The 19,916-nt window shown below is 38.3% G+C and overlaps 2 protein-coding genes across 4 annotated transcripts in view; both read right to left on the reverse strand.

Annotated features, from left to right (window-relative positions):
• The window catches only part of LOC120439407 (leukocyte immunoglobulin-like receptor subfamily B member 3A), a 46,618-nt gene extending 44,469 nt beyond the window's left edge, over nucleotides 1-2,149 (reverse strand). The window contains exons 1-4 of the mRNA XM_039610352.1: nucleotides 1,682-2,149; nucleotides 1,144-1,264; nucleotides 781-816; nucleotides 320-583 (exon numbers count right to left, since the gene is read on the reverse strand). Of these exons, the coding sequence (XP_039466286.1) occupies nucleotides 320-583; nucleotides 781-816; nucleotides 1,144-1,180 (337 nt within the window). The 5' untranslated portion in view covers nucleotides 1,181-1,264; nucleotides 1,682-2,149. The remainder of the gene's footprint in view (nucleotides 1-319; nucleotides 584-780; nucleotides 817-1,143; nucleotides 1,265-1,681) is intronic.
• A 3,516-nt stretch (nucleotides 2,150-5,665) lies between these two features.
• The window catches only part of LOC120439410 (leukocyte immunoglobulin-like receptor subfamily B member 3), a 56,955-nt gene continuing 42,704 nt past the window's right edge, over nucleotides 5,666-19,916 (reverse strand). For all 3 annotated transcript variants that reach the window (XM_039610366.1, XM_039610367.1, XM_039610365.1), the window contains 6 exons: nucleotides 7,260-7,367; nucleotides 7,036-7,116; nucleotides 6,809-6,859; nucleotides 6,663-6,716; nucleotides 6,522-6,584; nucleotides 5,666-6,237 (listed from right to left, as the gene is read on the reverse strand). In XM_039610366.1, coding sequence (XP_039466300.1) covers nucleotides 6,230-6,237; nucleotides 6,522-6,584; nucleotides 6,663-6,716; nucleotides 6,809-6,859; nucleotides 7,036-7,116; nucleotides 7,260-7,367 — 365 coding nt within the window. In that variant the 3' untranslated portion in view covers nucleotides 5,666-6,229. The remainder of the gene's footprint in view (nucleotides 6,238-6,521; nucleotides 6,585-6,662; nucleotides 6,717-6,808; nucleotides 6,860-7,035; nucleotides 7,117-7,259; nucleotides 7,368-19,916) is intronic.

Here is a 19,916-nt window from a genome sequence, read left to right on the forward strand (position 1 = left end):
GTTTAAATCTCTAAATAATTACAGAATAAATGTTTGTCTGACCTGAAAAAGTCAGATTAATGTAAACTATCACAGGTCACTGCTGAAGGACACACAATGATGGTTTCACAGCTCTGTGTGGTTTTTGGTTTAAATAACAGAAACATCAGTCACCTTAAACTTTTCATGTTTCTTCTTTTACTTTGTTTTAAAGTTTAGAGTCACTGTGTGTACTGTGAGTGATGTAACAGGTAAAATCAGTGTCCTGGTTTAAGTTCAAGCGTCACAGCAACAGAAACAAGTTTCCATGACAACATTATTTAGTGTACTGACCACTTACCCTTCACAGTTACAGAGACAGTGTTACTGTTCTTTGTATTCTGTGAGCTCTTCCTGTGAGCAGAGCAGCTGTATTTACCACTCTGAGCTGTAGATGCAATTTTTAATCTGAGACCTTTGTTTGTGTTGGAGTTTAAAATTTCTCGACCGTCCATGATAATTTTGTATTCCCAGTCAGTGTGTTCTCCTTCCTTCATGTCACATTTGAAGTTAACAGTCTCTCCGATGAAAATGGTCGAGCTGGGTTCAACAGTTAGCACAGCATCTAGAATCCAACACAAACACAACATCATTGACCTAAAACACTTTTATGTACTTTACAAATCAAAATCTGTTCTGATATGTTAATAAACTTACAAATATATTGAGAAATAAAGAAAAACAGAAATGGAAAGTTTTTAGAATTGATGCATTAAGATTAATATTTACTAAATAAATGAAAAGTGCAAACTGTTCAGTCACCTTGAGCGTGTCCGCTGCAGAGGAGCGTACAGAGAACTGCAATAAAGGAAGAAACTTCACACATCATCAAACTGAAGACTCACTCAAACATGGCATCAATCAAACACACCTGGTGTTACCAGTGGCTGCTATGATTGGTTTAAATGATATATTTAATGTAAAATGCATCAAATTATCACTGATGAAGAAACAAACCTTTCTTAGACAAACTAAACCAGCGTCAGTGAAATCTAATCCAGTCTACAAACAACCATGTTGAGAACAAAACATGAACTGAAATGCTACAAATGACTGAAACTCTGTCATTTTACTAAAACATGTTCATCAGTCAGCATGAATCAAAGGAAGAAGTGATGCACTCACAGAATAGGCCCAGCTCACAGAGGAAAGTGGGTCCCATCCTCACATCCAGCTGTGACACGTCTGAAAACTTCTACGACTTTGTGTGAAGAGAAAGAAGAAGAAGCACACGAGACGCCGAGAACTGTGAAGAAAACAAAGACTTTAAAACTTCTTCTTCTCTGCTTCCTTCATTGTCAAAACTGTTCCACTCCTGAAACTAATAAAATGTGTTTGTGTTCATTCATTTGAACCCTGACATGGAGAACAGGCAGAGGTAAGTTTGTGGACACTTTTTAAATTTTAATTTTAGTTTAGTTTCTTTTTACTCTTTAAATTACTAAATTACTAAAATTCAGTCATAAAGTTTTAAGTAAGTTTACCCTGGATGGTGAAAGTGGCCTCTATTGACTATTTTTCTTTTTTAGGTGTAGTTAAGAGTTTTGATGTATTAAACATCAAGACCATCAAAACATTTGAAGGCTTGGAAACATTTCAAATCCTGGAAGAACTGTATTGGAAGCCTTGACATTATAGTCTTGGAGCTCGACTGACTTCTTACAGAAACAGCGATGGACATTTGTTTCCTTTGTCTGCTCCTCGTCTGCTTGTTGTGTTTGCTGGGAGCTTTGACACCAATAATAGTCACTCTCACAGATGCTCCACCACACAAACACATCATTCTGATGGATTCAAACTGCTGTAGAAAAGTGATTAAAACCATTAGTAAGCACAAGAAGAGACATTTAGTATTTTCCTCCTGCCATAGAAATATTAATCACCTGCTGATAATTTTCAAGGAGCCACGAATCACTGATTATATTCTAAAGGCTGCTGCACAAAGTCACTACATTGCTTCAAAATACAACAAACATGTTTCCATGAAGCTTTATAAACAGTTAAAAACAGATTGATAGATGATCAGCCCAGAGACAAAATACTTACTCAGAGCAAATGGTCACAGCAGGCGAAAGCACTTTTTCCCACAACAGTGAAATCTTTCTTTTTTAACTGACAAACTTCACTAATATAAAGTCATCACTGCAGTCTTTGAACATGAAGTTCAGTTCTGGTCAAATGTTCACTCAAATTCAGGAAGTGAGATGAAGTCCCCTCCCTCCCTTCTCTTGTCTCTGTTTCCTTAAAAGTAGTTGTAACTGTTGCATTCAAAGAGGTGAAAGCTGTTAACTTTGTCACTCAGTAACCACACAGTGAGCTACTTCCTGAGGCTCATGGGAAATGTTTTTGAGATCGAACAAAGTTTGACTGACTTTAAAATGGCAGGTCGTTCAGTCTGCAGCAGATAATCGTTCAGTTACAAGCACAGACTGAAACTCACTGAGATGAAACTGAAGAAACACTTTAACTCAGATCCAAAATCCATTTCCTGAAAATACTGTAGGAGTTTTCCATAAACTGTTTGAGAATTAGTAATCAGAGTAAATCCAGATATTACAATTCTTTAGTCCGACTACAGACAAACACAGTCCGTCTCTGATTGTTGGATAACAGAGCACAGCTGGAAACACAGATGTTGTATGAATGCTCTAAATACATTTGTGCTTCTTGTTAGGTTTCCTGGTGAGGTGTAAGTGTGCCATACTAGACTTCAACGTTAGTCCCAACATCAATGTGCCATCGTTCAAACCACTGTACAGCACACTTCATGGGCCTGATAGAAGAAGAGGAAGAAGAATGCAGTTATGTTGCTTGGCCTCCACTTACACCTGTTAACTTAGCAGATTTAAAGAAAAATATCATTAAATCAGTGACTGTTTGGTTAACCTGCAAAACGATAATTGTAAATGAAGCTTATTGTGTAAGTTGAGTTGTCTATGTGTAAGGAAGATCTGTAATCAGTCATCTGCTTTCCTGGCTGTTAGTCTGCTTTTCTGTTCTCTGCATCACTATCACTGTCAGTCTCTATACTTACATCATTACTCTAGTCCAATCATCTTCTTGCCCTCCTTCTTTGGGCCAATCAGCCTCCACTCTGTATGGTTTAAATCTGTGCTGTGTCAGGAGGGGTGCTGAGCTTTAAGCAGAAACAGTGGTGGAGCCTGCTGAAAATCCAGACAGTCTGGCCTGTGTAAAGTGCTCAAACCCAGTTTGCATAGTGACAGAACTGCAACACAGAACAACCACAGTGTGTGGCATCAAGTGCCAAACATGGAGGAAGAAGCGTGATGGTCTCCAGCTGTGTGATGGATCCAGGGTCGGTGACTTGTGCAGAATGAGAGGCACCCTGAACCAAAACAGCTACCACAGCATTCTGCACCACCATGCAGTACCCTCTGGTAAGCATCTAGTTGGTCAAGGTTCATAAAAGCTGAAAGACAGTCCAAGCTATGCCAGAACTACCTCAGGAAAAAAGAAGATGTAAGCTTGAAAACATGGAGTGTCCAGCACAGTATCCAAACTTTAACCCCATCAAGCTGGTTTGGGATGAACTGGACAGAAGAGTGAAAGCAAAGCAACCCTCAAGTGACACACATTCATGGGAACATCTGTAACAGAAGAACTTTCTGAAGAATATTTGATTTCTCTTGTAGAAAGAATGCCACGAGCGTGTTCAGCTGTTATATCTGCCAGAGGTGTTTACTTTGATGAGTATAAAGTTTAGAAGACATGTTGGTCTATAAATTGATTCCACGATATATTTTTAAGTCCAACTGGAAAAATTGGGCTGTTCAAAAACATTGACCAGTGGTGTATTTTTATGGTGGTGGCAGCCTCTATAAACGGGCCTCCCCTGGTTCAACCTGATATCACACCATAATGTGTACTAGACACACTGGTCCACCCAGATGTTGCAGTAAGTTGTAGTACACTGCAATAACAGCAGAGGGAGATATTTTATGTCAAGGCAACATAATAATAATCACAGAAAGCACTTAAATAGACATTATTAACCCATTTAACACATATATAAATATCAGAAACATACATAAAATATTTGTGGTGATTAAGGAAACTGGAATGTACTTCAATACTGGTCTACAGTTGTTTGCTCACAAGTGGTGTCTTTTCTTTAAATATATTATCTCCCCCTGCTGCTGCTGCTGCTGCTGTAATGTTTGTATTCAGTAAAGCAACCTCTGCATGCGTGCCCATTTCATGTTTTGGAGAGTCAAACTTAATTAAAAATGGAGGCTCATGAACAATCATATCGTCAACATTCATGTTTAAAGTTTGATCATGTTCATCACAGATGTGAAGATTTACACTTGAGCATTAGTTTCATCCGTCTGAGATTTTAGATTTAGATTTTAGATGTAAATGTGGAAGTGTTGGTGACCACGAAGCTGAGAGGAATAAACTTTAGTTTTATTCTGGGTGAGAGCAGAGCCTTGATTCATGCTCAGGGACTGACTCGCCCCAAAACATCTAGAAAATGAGAAAATAGTATGTTGTAAGCGGTGTTGTACTAATTTCACTTTTGTGTGCACATTGTTCTTCTGTTCATGCAATCAAACAGTAAAACTGTCAAAGGGAAGATTGTAGAGGCGTGACCAAAACACTGTTCAACTTAGAGCAGATGATCAACAAAACAGAGTAATCAGAGTATCTCAAAAGAAAACTAAATAAAACTGAGACTCACACGACATTTTTCAACTGTTAAATAAGTCAAATTAAAGACAAACTCACAAAGCAAATTAAAATAAATATCTAAACATCTCAGAAATAGTGGGCAGCATGATAGAAGTGAGACCTGCTCTGATGTAAGGATTGGAGATGGTGTCACTGACAGAAAGGCGGGTGGTGTGAAGATGTTTGGATTTTCACTGGGAGTGAGTGAGCAGATCTGAGGGACAGCCTGGGTTGAGCGGTTTGGAGACAAAGTTAGAGAGGCAAGGCTGAGATGGTTTGGACATGTGCAGAAGAGGGATGGGGGATATTTTGGACAAAGGATGCTGACGATGGAGCTGCCAGGAAGAAGGCACAGATGAAGACCAGAGAGAAGATTTTTGGATGTAGTCCAGGAGGACATGCAGGGGTTTGTGTGAATATAAAATAGAAATAAAATATAACCAACCCCCCAAAAATATAACTATGGACACTTTATGTTCAGTTTGACTGGTTTTACAGACAGATAGTCTAAGCCAAATAAGACGTTACTAATTTCCAAAGAATCAATGGTACCTTATTTTGAAAATTATTTTTTTTAAAGTTATAACACTGTTCCTAATCTATTGACAGTGCTACAATGATAGAAAAAAAAACTATAATTAAGTCAATAAAGCCTCATCCGTTCATCATTGTGCCAAAGTTTGGACGTTTTTACAGCACAGTTGTTGAGGATGAAAGAAGAAGAGGATGAAAAGTAGAAATGTGACAAAAAGCTGACTTTGCTGCTTGTCCTGTTACACTTTAACACAAAATATCATTAGCAGCATTTCAAGGAACCAATAAGTGTGTTGATTGAGCTTCAATGTAATTATAATTGTCTGTGTTCATAGTGCATAATATAATTTAAATAAACGCCCAATAAAAACCTTTGTTTTTGAGTTTTATTTTGCAAACATGATGTAGGATACAACAGAAATACAGCTCATAGCTAGAAATAAAAAAAAATCTCCAGAGAAAACACACACATACAAAATACATTCACTGATAGATTCAAATCCATACAGCATGTGTTGCATCATTAAGTTTGACATAATGTAGGAGATCACATAGAGCAATAATATTCACTGTTACCTGCATGTGACACAGCAAAAGCTGAATTTAAAACCAGATTATTATCTGCTCAACATCATGTTTAAAATGTTTTCTTGCTGCATCGGATGTTATGCAATCTACATTTTATATATCTTCTATAAAAGCTATAAATGCTCCCAGATAACATGGATACTAAATGGTAATACACATTTCTGCTAGCTAAGTGTATATTATACCATTTAATATTATTTCTAACACAAACTGATACCACAGTGTCAGGGAGGAAATCAAAGACTAAAATTAAACAGAAAATATATCAACAGAGAACAATTTTAAAAATATTTTAGACGTTTGGCTATAATGTGATGTAAAACCTGTCATATTGTCTCCTCAACAGAAGCTGTTGTCATCAGTCACTTTCCTCATTGTGTTGATGGTGAGCTGCTCTTTATGGACCTGAAACAAAATCATAAAAAACAGCTGTGAAACAGACTGATGCACATGTATGTAAATTATATACGCTGCCCTCTGACATGCACTACATTATGTGTGCAGTTTCATTATTCTAGAGAAACCAATAAAAATAATCAATAAAAGCTTGATTAAAGGAATTTATAAAAACACGTTTTTATCATTTTTAATTTTAATTTTTTAAATAATCATCTGATATAACTGAAACAAGTGAAACACACTGAGTGAGCAGATAAAACAGTTAAAGAGCTCCTGTAAAGATTTTATACCTGGGCTTGAATTTGGATTGACATTATAATAGTCAGAGCTCTCCTCTGGGTCACCACGGGGCTCTGTTGAGGTCATGAAATGAAAGCATTTAAAAAACAAACAGTTTTGCAAATGTGATATATTTTATGTTGGATACTCACGTGTCTTGTTAATCACTTTGAAATGAATCACACATGAATCACCTTCTATTTGACCTGAAATAACATTATGATTTATTTTAATTATAATCACAGTTATTTGATAACAGCCTCCATGAGCTGTGAATGAATTAAAGTTCATACTGTACCAGTATCAGTGCTTTTAGAGCCTCTGATTGTCTCATAGACACAACGATCACCTGCAGGTCAAAGAAAATTATTCTATCATTATTAATATTATTAAGTATTCTCACCAGTAACGTTTATATTAATTGCTGTTATTTTTCTAACTTTGTTTAATTCACCAGTGTTAAAACTGCAGCACAGTCTTGTTGCAAAGAGCATCAGAATCTTTTAAACTACATGAAAAGCTAACCATGAAGAAGAGAGGAGTACACCTGCTGCTGATCTTCATCCTGACTGACCCTCTGGTCATCAGCTGAACCTTTATTAAACACTTCAAAGAAGACATTTGCTTTTACATGGTTATGTTTTATATATTTTATACAACAGTTTCAGCTTCAGGCCTGCATGCTGTGTCTGTGCACATAAATATTTAAAGAGTAAAATCTCTGAGATCAGAGGAACAAAAAGTCTCACCTTTGGACTTCATGCAGCAACACAGCAAGAGCAGGAGGAAAATAAATGTGGTTCCAGAAATTAGTCCAGCGATCATTAGAAATGAAGAGCTCTCAGAACTGAGCACAGCTGTTGTAAATAAGAAACACTGAGTGTTGAATTCAATAATTCAGAAGCTGCTTTAAAGACAATAAATATGTTCAAGGTCTTTGGATTTTTTATTTCTTAAGGATGTGACTTTCAGTCACTGCTGTAGTTTTTTAGGCCTCCCAACTCTTCGTTTTTTTCTGTGGCTTGTCCAGTGTTCTCAGATTTTTTTAAGGACAGTCTGGACACCATGCTGAGATATGCCAAGTGTTCAGCTAAATTAAAAACTCTACTGAAATCATTTTGCTGGTACAAACATGCTTTTGTATTCCTGTCAAACTGTTATTTATTTGTTTGTTTGTTTGTTTGTTTGTTTGTTTGTTTATCTATTTATCTATTTAAGTGTTCGTCTTATAATATATTTCACACTAAGTACAGCAGAAATTTCCTAATATTGTAAATCTGATTAATTGCTTGGCAATAAAATCTTTTCTGGTTCTGATTCTATATTTAGCATTTCTCTTAGATTTAACAAATTATTTGTTTATGTGACAAGCTGCAAGTAACAAAACATCTAAAGATAAAATGTAAAATGATATGATCATCTCAGAAATCCCTGTTCTACAACAGTGTCTGTAAAAATGTTTGCTGCATATATTTTAAAAACAATGTAAGATACTTTGTAGACTACTGAACTGTTCCTGTGCTGACCATTGTTATGTTTGTAAAATGGAGCTCAACAACAAACAAAACAAAACTAAAATAACTGAACTCACAGGTTATCTCAATGGTGACATCATCACTTTTATCAGTGTAGTAATCTGGGTTTCCTCTTCTTCCTCTGCAGTGGTTGATTCCTCCTTCAGATACTCTGATTACTCTGTTTTGTTGATTATCGGTTCTGAATTGAACTTCAGTGTTTGGGTCACGTCTGAACCACTCATATTTCCAGTCAGCAGAGCTCCCCACAGAGCAGGTCAGTGTCACACTGCCCCCTACTGGTATGATTGTTGATCCTGGAGTCAGTGTGGCCCTGGGTTTACCTGCTGTTAGGGATAAAGTAGAAGAAAAGGAAAAAATTGGATTGTCATTTATGCTTAGAAATATTTACTCATATATGCTTAGAGTTTTATAATTAGTTGTAGATTGATAGAGGTTTGATCCGTAGTAGTCTGTGGAGACTGTGTGCCTCCCAGAGCACTCTGGCATGCACACACAAAATAAGGTCATGAGAGAGGTTATATCTGCTCTTACTGATTTATGGTATAGGAGGACACCTACTCTGTATTTGGTTAAGTATAAGAGCCTTTTGTTTAGATGGACCGCTAGACTCCTGGCACCAGCTTTGGGGAGTCTTCACAGGTTCACATTCTCACACACACACACTTGTATATCTATGTGAAACGTCATATGTTAATGAACCTATGCATATTCATGTAAGCACAATAAAAGGAGTGCTACAGGGAACCTGGCTGAGAGTCCGACGGAGGTCAAGAGGGCGGAACGACACCTGGCTTAATTGCACAATGGTACATTTTAATAACAACATTTTTATAATTAGAATAGAATTCAACTTTATTGTCATGTCACATGTCACAGGTAAAGGCAACAAAATGCAGTTTGCATCCATCCAGAAGTGCTTTAGCCATGATATAGATATATTACAATATATATTAGCAATAATATAGATATGTAAGTATATTACAGAAATGGGTCTATTATGGTATGTTATATGTACACGGTATGAAGTATGTTATGAATATTCTATAACTATAAGTATGTACAGGCTATGTACAGGATATAAATATGAAAAAAACTATACAGAAATGTGAACTATGCAAGTTATAAACAGTTGTAGGATTAAAAATTATCGTATGTACAGAATGATTATTTACACAGAACTATACAGTAGTGCAGTTAAGATAAGTGAGATATGTGGATAATTTCTACAGAGGCTATATAAAGTGCTAGTGGTTGTGAGTGGTGGTTCAGTCCATGTTATTATTGTGTGTTTGAGGGTACAGTTGTCCATTGTGTGTGTGTGTGTGTAGGTGGTTGTGGGTGTGTGTATGTTCAGTCCATGAGTTTAACGTGGGTCAGATGTCAGGAGGCAGAGTTCAGGAGTCTGACAGCTGTAGGAAAGAAGCTGTTCCGGTACCTGGTGGTCTTAGTCCGGAGGCTCCTGTAGCGCCTCCCAGAGGGCAGGAGGGTGAAGAGTCCATGTGATGGGTGACTGGGGTCTCTGATGATTTTCCCAGCCCTTTTCAGACACCGCTTCCTGTAGATGTCCTTTATGGCAGGAAGTGGTGCTCCGGCGATGCACTGGGCAGTTTTCACGACCCTCTGCAACGCCTTCCGGTCCGAGGCAGAGCAGTTCCCGTACCAGACTGTTATACAGTTGGTCAGGATGCTCTCGATGGTGCAGCGATAGAAGTTCACCAGGGTGTCTGAGGACAGGTGGTTCTTCCTCAGAGTCACCAGAAGAGGCGCTGGTGAGCCTTCTTGACCAGCTTGGAGCAGTTGGTCGTCCAGATGAGATCCTCGGAGATGTGGACTCCCAGGAACTTGAAGCTGCTCACACGCTCCACAGCCGTCCCTTTAATGTGGATGGGTGGATGTGGGTCAGCATTCCTCCTGTAGTTCACGATGAGCTCCTTGGTCTTCTCGGTGTTAAGCAGCAGGTTGTTTGTGTCGCACCACTCAGCCAGACGATCCACCTCCTCCTCCCTGTAGGCGGCCTCATCGTTGTCACTGATGAGGCCAATCACCGTGGTGTCATCTGCAAACTTAATGATGGTGTTGGAACCATCAGCAGGTCTGCAGTCGGGTGAAGAGGGAGTAGAGGAAAGGGCTCATCACACAGCCTTGTGGTACACCGGTGTTCATTGTGATTGTTGATGAGCAGCGGTTATCCAGCCGGACATGTTGGGGGCGGTTGGTCAGGAAGTCCAGTAACCATTTGCAGATGAGGGAACTGATGCCCAGGTCTGTCAGTTTCCTGATGAGTTGTGAGGGGTGGATTGTATTGAACGCTTAACTGAAGTCTATAAACAGCATTCTGGCGTAGGTGTTGTTGTTGTCCAGGTGTGAGAGGACAATTATGTACCCTCTACTATTTCATCAATTGGATGAGTGTTTAAACAGGGAAATTAGTAGTAAAAACATCCCAGCAGTGTTATTGCTGATGTCATCTACTTTCTCCTCTCACACAGGTCTGTAATGCATTTCCATTTATAATAGCTGCACAGACAAATCTCTAATAGCACCACTGTAATTATAAGACTTTTAACTCTTCATTTCTGGCCTTCATTACATATTATCATGTAACTACATGATTTATTAACTGCAGCAGTTTGCTTTGATTTGGCATCAATCTTCTTTCCACCCCATCAGAAGAAATCAACATCCCTCCCTCCCTATTAGAAAAACTTATCTTCATAACTTACACACTAATATCAACATTTCACACATCACTGCATTAATAAAACAAACTCATCCATTATTCCTGAGATAAAATGTATAAAAACATGTAATCCATGAACAAAAACCCTTCAAACAGTTCGGCCCCCTGTGGAGGAAAAAATGTCTGTCGCAGTCATAAAATGTTGTTTTCACATTAGAGATGTGTTCAGATTCACAGCACACAGCAGAAACTATGTTCACATCACTGGGCTCTCTACACCATTTCAGCTGCACAGACATCACAGAGTCACCATCTCTGTTTCTAGGCTGCCACAATAAACCAGCTGAACAATGAAAACATTAGATTGGTCAATGGTAACTTTATTGTCCCTAATGGGAATTTGATTTGCAGTATGTCCGTACAAACAAACAAACAGACAACCAACACATCACATACACTCACCAAAATAATATAATATAAGCCTGATAAAACAACCTAGATTTTTCATCAAAAAAGTGCAATGTGCAATGGCAACAACACTTATGGTTCAGTGTTATTAACTGTGATAGTAGCACTAGGTACAAAAGACAGTCTATGTCTCTTTGTCTTCACTGCAGGCACTTTATAACGACGACCTGATGGAAGCAGTTGAAAATCATTAAAGAGAGGATGATCTGAACACAACAGGACAACAACAGGCCTCAGGTCCACAAGCTGGACCTGAGGCCTCCCTGAAATCTTGCTAGCCACTTTAACCAGGTTGTTAAGTCTGGTCTTATTATTCAGGGACATATTACCGTACCAAGCAATGATACAGAAAGTTAAAACAGATTCAATAAAACTTTTATAAAAAAGAGTCATCATTTCAGATGAAACATTAAAACCTCTCAACCTCCTTAAAAAGTACAGTCTTTGTTGAACCTTTTTCACTGTAGCAGCAAGATGTGACTTGACAGAGTCTTATCAAGAACAACCCCCAAATACTTATAACTGTCCACCAGTTCAATGGCTGCACCATTTACCCCTGTTAGAGCAGGATGGTGGGATGTCTTCCTGAAGTCAATAACCATGTCCTTGGTTTTTAAGGTGTTAATCATTAAGAATGACTGATCACACCACGAAACAAACTCATCCACAACAGGCCCATGGGAATCCTCTTCACCATGAAGGAGGCTTACAATGACTGTGTCATCTGCGTATTTAATGAAATGCCTGTTGGCCTGTGTACTGCGACAGTCATTAGTGTACAAAATATACAGTAGAGGAGAGAGACAACAACCTTGTGGTGAGCCAGTAGAAGAGTTCAGGTGTTTGGAAAAACAGCCGTTTACTCTCACACACTGAGATCTGTCAGTTAAAAAGTCTAAAATCCAACCAACGAGATTAAAATCAAGTTTAAACTGGTTAAGAAGCTTATCAACTAAAAGATGTGGCTGGATAGTATTAAAAGCTGAAGAAAAATCAATAAATAAAAGCCGAGCATGAGCTTTGGCGCCATCAAGATGGCGATAAAGGTAGTTCAACAGAGTGACCACTGCATCATCAACACCTCTACAAGGCCTGTATGCAAATTGTAGTGGATCTATAAGCTTCTCTACTTGCTGCAGGATCTCCTTCCTGACAAGTTTTTCAAAGGACTTCATCACTAAGGATGTTAAAGCGACAGGCCTAAAATCATTTAATGATGTGGGTTTTGTGGTCTTAGCAACTGGAGAAATAATTGATTTTTTCCATACCTCTGGAACCTTCTGTTGCTGAAGAGATAAAAGAAAGATATAATAAAAATACTGCATAATTGCTCAGCGCATGTTCTAAGCACCTGGCCACATATATTATCAGGACCTGGACTTTTATTAGTCTTACTCATTTTAAAAAGATTTCCCACCCTTCTTTCATCAAAGAACAAAGCTGGGGGGGCCTGGTGCTCTCTATTAAGAAATCAAGTGTATTCCTTGGATTATAATTATCATTAAATCTCAAATAAAACCTATTCAGCTCATTGGCTAACTGAGAGTCTGAACTAAAACCAGGGAGACTTATCTTATTACAGTCACTGAAACAGTGACCAGTCATGTGTTTCATGCCTGCCCAGGCAACCCTTAAGTTATTGCTACCCATCTCCGCCTCTACCTTATCCTTGTATTTTATTTTGGCTTTTTAATTTCTGATCTGATCTCCTTCCTAATTTCTCTAACTTTCAAGATATTCCTTCAATAAAAGCTTTTTCCTTTCATGAATATATTTTTTTAGCTGGATGGCGATATAAGATATATATCGCGATATTTTTTAAAGCCATAAAGTAAGAACAAAAGAGAGTTCTTAGTCAAAGCTGTGTCCCAGATCTCACACAGGCACTTTTATTAACATACAGCATAGATGTACATGAAAAAATTACTCAAAAATAAAATATCAGCATTTATTAAATAATAATGCTGCATAAATAAAATAAAACAATGTTGTTTTTGTGCATAACAAAGAGCTCACAATTGTGCAGTCAAAATGTAAACTAACAGACACTGAGCATAATAACAAAGACAGATTTCACAGCTGCTCTGTTCCCAACTTCTACTGCGTGACTGACAGCCTGGAGTTTGAAATCCGCTTCGTAACCATGTCTCTGAACAGGTGCCATTTATGGTCCTTATACACACACAATGCGGTAATATTACGTTGAAGCACAGTACATATCACTCCGCGAGGCTCCAGACTATGGTAGCCGTAATGCTCCAACAATCTTCGTAGCTTACCAAAGTCGTACTAAAACATTTTTTGACAGATTGCTGAGCGCCGTGTACCTCATAAAATGGGTTCAAGGTCAGTAAGCACAACCAGAATTCATACATAAGGTGCACTGTCAATTTTTGAGATTAAAGGATTTTAGTGGAAGCTTATAGTCTGAAAAATACAGTATATGAGTTTTGTAAGATCAAGAGCTCAAGATCAATTTCTTTATTGTCCCACAAGGGGAAATTAGTTTAGCAGCAGGATAAAATGAACAGAAAAATACTATAAGTAATAATGACAAAAGGTGGTTTAATTTGGGGCAGGAGGCTGGGAGACTTTGCGGTCTGGGATACAGCACGCAGTTTCACACACTCTTCATTTTCCACATTATGGCGCTGTTGTAAATGGTGAAAATACTAGTAGTGCTCCAACCTTTTAGTCAGGACGCTTTCCCGACATTCTCTACAGAATACATTATTCTTTTGCTCATCTGACACTACAAATAATAGAAATAATAATAATAGTGATCTCCAAATGTTTTCTTTTTACCAACCAGCACCTCTTTGATAGCTGCCGTGTCCATCTTGTGCTGCCTGTAGGTGAAGCGATGGGGGAGGGGGAGTTGTGTTTAGTGAAGGAGAGAGGCGAGGCAGAGTAACGAAGCGTAGAGACAAAAGTGGACGAAAGAGAGGCAAACTTATGGCTCTACAAGTATAATTGTTACGTAACATAGACTATAATAATATAAACGATATTGTCACAGCTTATATCTCGTATAAAAATTAACCCGAATATGAATGGTAATATAACCCTTGTGATGGGTAATGAGTTTCAACCCAATTTTTGTCATTTTAACTTTAAACACTGGTCAATTTAAACCATTTTTTTGGATAGTTATTCTAACCCATTGTGCTGGATCAAACCAATGACCCAACCCCGTTGAGTTGAAACAAGCCAGGGTTGGCACTAGGTTACAAATTAGGTTATTTTTAACCCAGCAGTTTTTAGTGTGTACTAAAAGCTTCCATTGCAACTTCCCAAAGCTGGAAGATTTAAAACCATTGTCAAATAACAGTTAAAACATAAAAGGTATTCATTTTACTGCTTTATGGAAAAACCGATATAACAAATGTATTAAAAAATTTAAAATTATGATTATAAAATAATCAATATTCATAATTAAACTCACTAATTATCATGTTTGGTAAGCCTATCCCGGGTAGGGTAGACTAGTCCCTTGATTTGGTTCCTTTGGGGTCGACCAAGACGAAACCCAGGGCAGACCCAGAATACACTTGACAGATTAAGTCTCTCGGCTGGCCTGCGAGCACCTCAGCGTTCCCGCAGATAAGCTGGAGGAGGTGGCTGGGGAGACGGAGGTGTGGGCTTCTCTGCTTTGGCTGCTGCTACCCTGACCCAGACCTGGATAAGTAGAAGAAAATTAAATGATGGATGGATAAACATAAATAATGTTTATTTTTGTTTTGTTTGTATATTTCATTTCTCTTATTTTGTGTATTCACGCCTCTTGTTCATAAGAGCTGAATCACAGACATTGGTGTAATCACCTTCTGGTGACCTTCAATTACAAAATTATAGTTGATTTTAATAATAGTCACAGTTCTTTTATAACCACACAGCTTCCGCAAACTGTGTAAAGTAAAGTTTATACTGTACCATTTTCTGTATTTTTAGACCATCTGATAGACTCATAGACACAACGGTCACCTGCAGGTCAAAGAAAATTATTCTTCTCATTGCTGTGAGCCTAATTTAAGCATAAGTATTCATGCAAGTAGCATTTATATTAAATGTTGATATTGTTGTAGCTTCATTTAATTCAACAGTGTTAAAACCGCAGCAGATGTTAAAGTACAGTCTTGCAAATTGCTTCAGAATATATTCTATATTTGAACCAGAGAAAGTGCTAACCATGAAGAAGAGAGGAGTATACTTGCTGTTGATCTTCTACCTGACTGACCCTCTGGTCATCAGTAGAACCTTTAAAACAAAACAAAAAATAGAAATAAGACATTTGCCTTTGCATGGAACAGTTTCCTCCTCATGCCTGTATGCTGCATCTGTGTACTTAAATATTTAAAGAGTAAAATATCTTATATCAGAGGAACAAAAATGCTCACCTCTGGATTTTCTGTAGCAACAGAACAAGAGCAGCAAGAATATAAATATGACTCCAGAAATTATTCCAATGATCATCAAAATAAGAAATGAAGAGCTTTCAGGACTGGGCACAGCTGTTGTAAATTAGAAACATGAACTGTTAACTTCAATCAACTCAAGTGAATTTGCCATTTGAATAACAATGAAAGTTGACTTCTAAAGAAAAATAGATCAACTAAACAGGCAGATTCCAAGACAGCTCTGCAACATCAAGAGCACTGCTCTCACTATATGTTTAGGTTTACCAGGCCTATCTAGCATCCTCCCCTGTTACCTGATGCAAATTACCACTGACTGGTGATTAGTTAATAAATGGCACACTTTCAGTTACTTCCCATTTTTGTCTTTTGTGGTCTGCATTTGGGTCCTCACCTAAGAGAATCGACACAATCTGCCTCCGCATATCGTGACAAACCCAGTGGGAAGCAATCCTCTCTTTCACTGGTAAAAAAAAACCCCAAACACATGCAGCAAACCGAGGGTACTAGGACATCCACCCCTGTCTGGCAACTCTTGCCACGGGCAACCCAAGAGTCTCTCCAGGAGACTTGTTCTAGATCCTCAGCCGTGCATTGAGGTGAGCCAAACTGCAGCTCTGTCAATCTGTCAAACTCATGCACTAGCTCTGCCTCCTTCCACACCAGGGAGGTAATTGCTAGTTTCAGCAACTGGGAATTGGACACCCAAGTTTTGCCTTTGACTATGAGAGAGGTGATACTTCTTAACACAACAGCCAGCAATGATAGCTGGGAGCTGGGGATCTTACAGCCAGGGTCTCCAAACTTGATCCCCATTTGACACACATTGCATTTAACTCCTATGGCTCCTGTGAATGGCAGACCTTCAGGAGGAAGGGCTGATGTTCTTTCTTCAGTCTGCGTACAGCTAGACCCCCTGAATCGTGGTTTGCCTGGACCCTCATAACATAATAGATCAACAGATCAACACTGACCTCCCTCCCTCTGAAAATTTCTTACACAAACAGGCCTCACAAAATCTATCTCTGTGTCTCACAAAAACAATATGATTTGCTTTGTAGACCATTGACTTCATCCTGTTCTGATCATTGTTATGTTTGTAAAATGAAGCTCAACAACAAACATGACTTACTTGATACTGACAAGTTGAAGGCTTCACTCCACTCTGTTGAAGAATATGAGTCATCTCTGCGTCGACTCTTACACATGTAGTCTCCACTGCTGGACTCAGAAACATTGAATATCCAGTAATTATTGTGAGTCCACTGTGTGGTTTGGTTGGGTCCTCTCCATCTATACTCCCACTCAGTGGTTTCACCTCCTTCCTGCACCTCACATGTCAGACTGATCGTCTCACCGCTGAATATCTGAGGCCAGCTGGGTCGTCCTTTTACAGCAACCTTATTGGAAACTGTTTACATATATTTACAGTTGAGATACAAACAAACATAAAATCAACAGAAATAATTGAATATTGAGTTGGTTGATAATGATGAATGAATGTACAGTAGTGTAAAAATTGTCTTTCCCCTTCCTGATTTCCTGTCTTGTATTTTCGACTTAAATGTTTCAGACCATCAAACAAATTTAAATATTAAACATAGATAACAAAAGTAAACACAAAATGCAGTTTCTAAATGTACTTGTTTATCATTAGGATAAAAAAAATCCAAACCTTGTCTGAAAAGGCGAGCTCCACCTAAACCTAATAACTGGTTAGAGCATCCTTGGCAGCAACAACCCTGGATCTAGATTCAGTCATTCCAAACTCTTCATTTTGTTTTTCTTAACCCATTCAGAGATGGACTTCAGTTCAATTTTATTTTATTTATACAGCACCAAATCACAATAATATTTGTCTCAAGGTGCTTTATATTGTAAGGTACAATAATACAAAGAAAACAGAGAAAACCGGAACAATCATATGACCCCTTATGAGCAAGCGATTTGGCAACAGTAGGAAGGAAAAACATGCAGAATACTGGTGTGTTTTGGATCATTGTCCTGCTGCAGAACCCAAGTGTGCTCCAACTTGAGGTCATGAATGCATGGCTGGACTCTCCTTCATGATGTTTTGATAAACAGCAAATTCATGGCTCCATTTACCACAGCAAGTCTTTCAGGTCCTGGGGCAGCAAAACAGACCTGGACCATCACACTAACACCACTGTAGTTTACTGTTGGTGTGATGTTCCATTTCTGAAATGCTGTGTTATTTTTAAGCCAAATGTAATAAGACACACACCTTCCAAATAGTTCAACTATTTTCTCGTTAGTCCACAGAGTATTTTCCCAAATCTCTTGGGGATCATTAAGATTTTTTCTGGCAAAACTGAGATGAGCCTTAATTTTCCTTCTTTGGTGTTGTTGTTGTTGTCTTGGAAATCTGCCATGCAGGCCATTTTTGACTTGTCTCTTTCTTAGGGTGGAGGCATGAACACTGACCTTAACTGAGGCAACTGAGGCCTGACAGACCGACCTCCAAAAGTTGATTCTGTTCATCTGGACGTAGCGTTTTCAGTGGAGAAACGTTTAAGTCACTCATCCAAGTGACTTCTTCAGTCTCAGTGACTGCAAGTTTCTCCAACCTTATAAACAGTACATTTGCATTCTCCCACTGAAAACGCTACGTCCAGATGAACCAGTCTTGGGGAGTAATGGAATACATGTACCAGCGTTACGTATTTAAAATACAGAATATGAGTAACTGTATTCCGTTACAGTTACCGTTTAAAAAGGTGATATTCAGAATACAGTTACTTTGTTGAAATAAATGGATTACACGGCGGTACTTTCCTGTTTCATATGTTAGTCTATACCCTCTCTGTTTTTGGTAATTCCACGCAGGTGGAAACCCAAACAAAACACGCATTAAGAGGCTCTAATGCCTGTGTCTCAATCTCATGCCCATGTTATCTCTACTTGCGGCCCGGATAATGACATGAAGAAATATTTTAAAAATTATTGTTCAAAGTGATTTAATATGAAGGCAATAAGCAGAGTGTTACAGGCATAGCCCTAAAGAATGTAGCCTCATGGGCAGTGTAGCCCAGTTGTAAGTAAGCTGTTAAGAATCGACTGTACACTGTGTTTGTGTTTTCATCCGAAACAATAAGTTCCATTAGAGCAGCCTACAGTTCAGAGCCGCTGACCTGTTTTATAATAGCATATAATAAACTATTATAAAAAATAGTTTTTTATTAATAGTTTTCTATACCAGATCGCTGCAAAAAGTGCAGCCTTACCTAATGTCCACCCTACTGTTACTCATTTTATATTAAGATTTAAAAATCTAGTTGGTATTGGTATGGTGAGTAGCCTTCAGTAATAGTAATAAATCACACAGCAATAGTACATTCATGTAGTTGCAAAAAGCATGATAATATATTAACTAATCCAAAGTATTCAGAATATGATACTCTCATTGAGTAACGTAACGGAATACGTTACAAAATACATTTTGGGGCATGTATTCTGTAATATGTAGTGGAATACATTTTAAAAGTAACCTTCCCAACACTGAGATGAACAGAATCAACTTTTGGAGATTTACTTACCTGGATGATTGAGCATGCATCAAGACCCTGACAGACCAACCTTCAGCAGGTCTGGCAGTAATATCACGGCAATATATCAGGTCTTGGTATGGGAGTGAAACTAAACTCAGCATTGTAATAAAAAAATGTGGTTGATCACAGTTAATAACATGATTTAACAAGGTGGGGGCAATCCCTTTTTCCAGGCCAGGTAGGTCTGGATTTTTCCCCCTTAACAATAAAACCTTTCATTTAGAATCTGTATTTTCTGTTTACTTGTGTCATCTGTTTCTAATATTAAATTAAACTTGATTTATGATCTGAAACATTTAAGTGTGACAAACATACAAAAAATAGGAAATCTGGAAGGGGGCAAACACTTGTTCACACCGCTGCCCATTTCAACTAAAAATTTTCAACTCACAGGTTATCTCAATGGTGACATCATCACTTTTATCAGTGTAGTAATCTGGGTTTCCTCTTCTTCCTCTGCAGTGGTAGATTCCTCCTTCAGATACTCTGATTACACTGACGTTAAAATCATCTGTTCTGATTTTGACGTCAGTGTTTTGGTCACGTCTGAACCACTCATATTTCCAGTCAGCAGAGCTCCCCACAGAGCAGGTCAGTGTCACACTGCCCCCTACTGGTATGATAGTTGATCCTGGAGTCAGCGTGGCCCTGGGTTTACCTGCTGTTAGGGAAAATAAAATATGTATACATATGATCTATAATGAAGTAATAAGAACACAGGTCCTGGCTAAAAAAA

Source organism: Oreochromis aureus, linkage group 3 (assembly GCF_013358895.1).
Source record: "Oreochromis aureus strain Israel breed Guangdong linkage group 3, ZZ_aureus, whole genome shotgun sequence".
NCBI classification, from domain to species: Eukaryota; Metazoa; Chordata; class Actinopteri; order Cichliformes; family Cichlidae; genus Oreochromis; species Oreochromis aureus.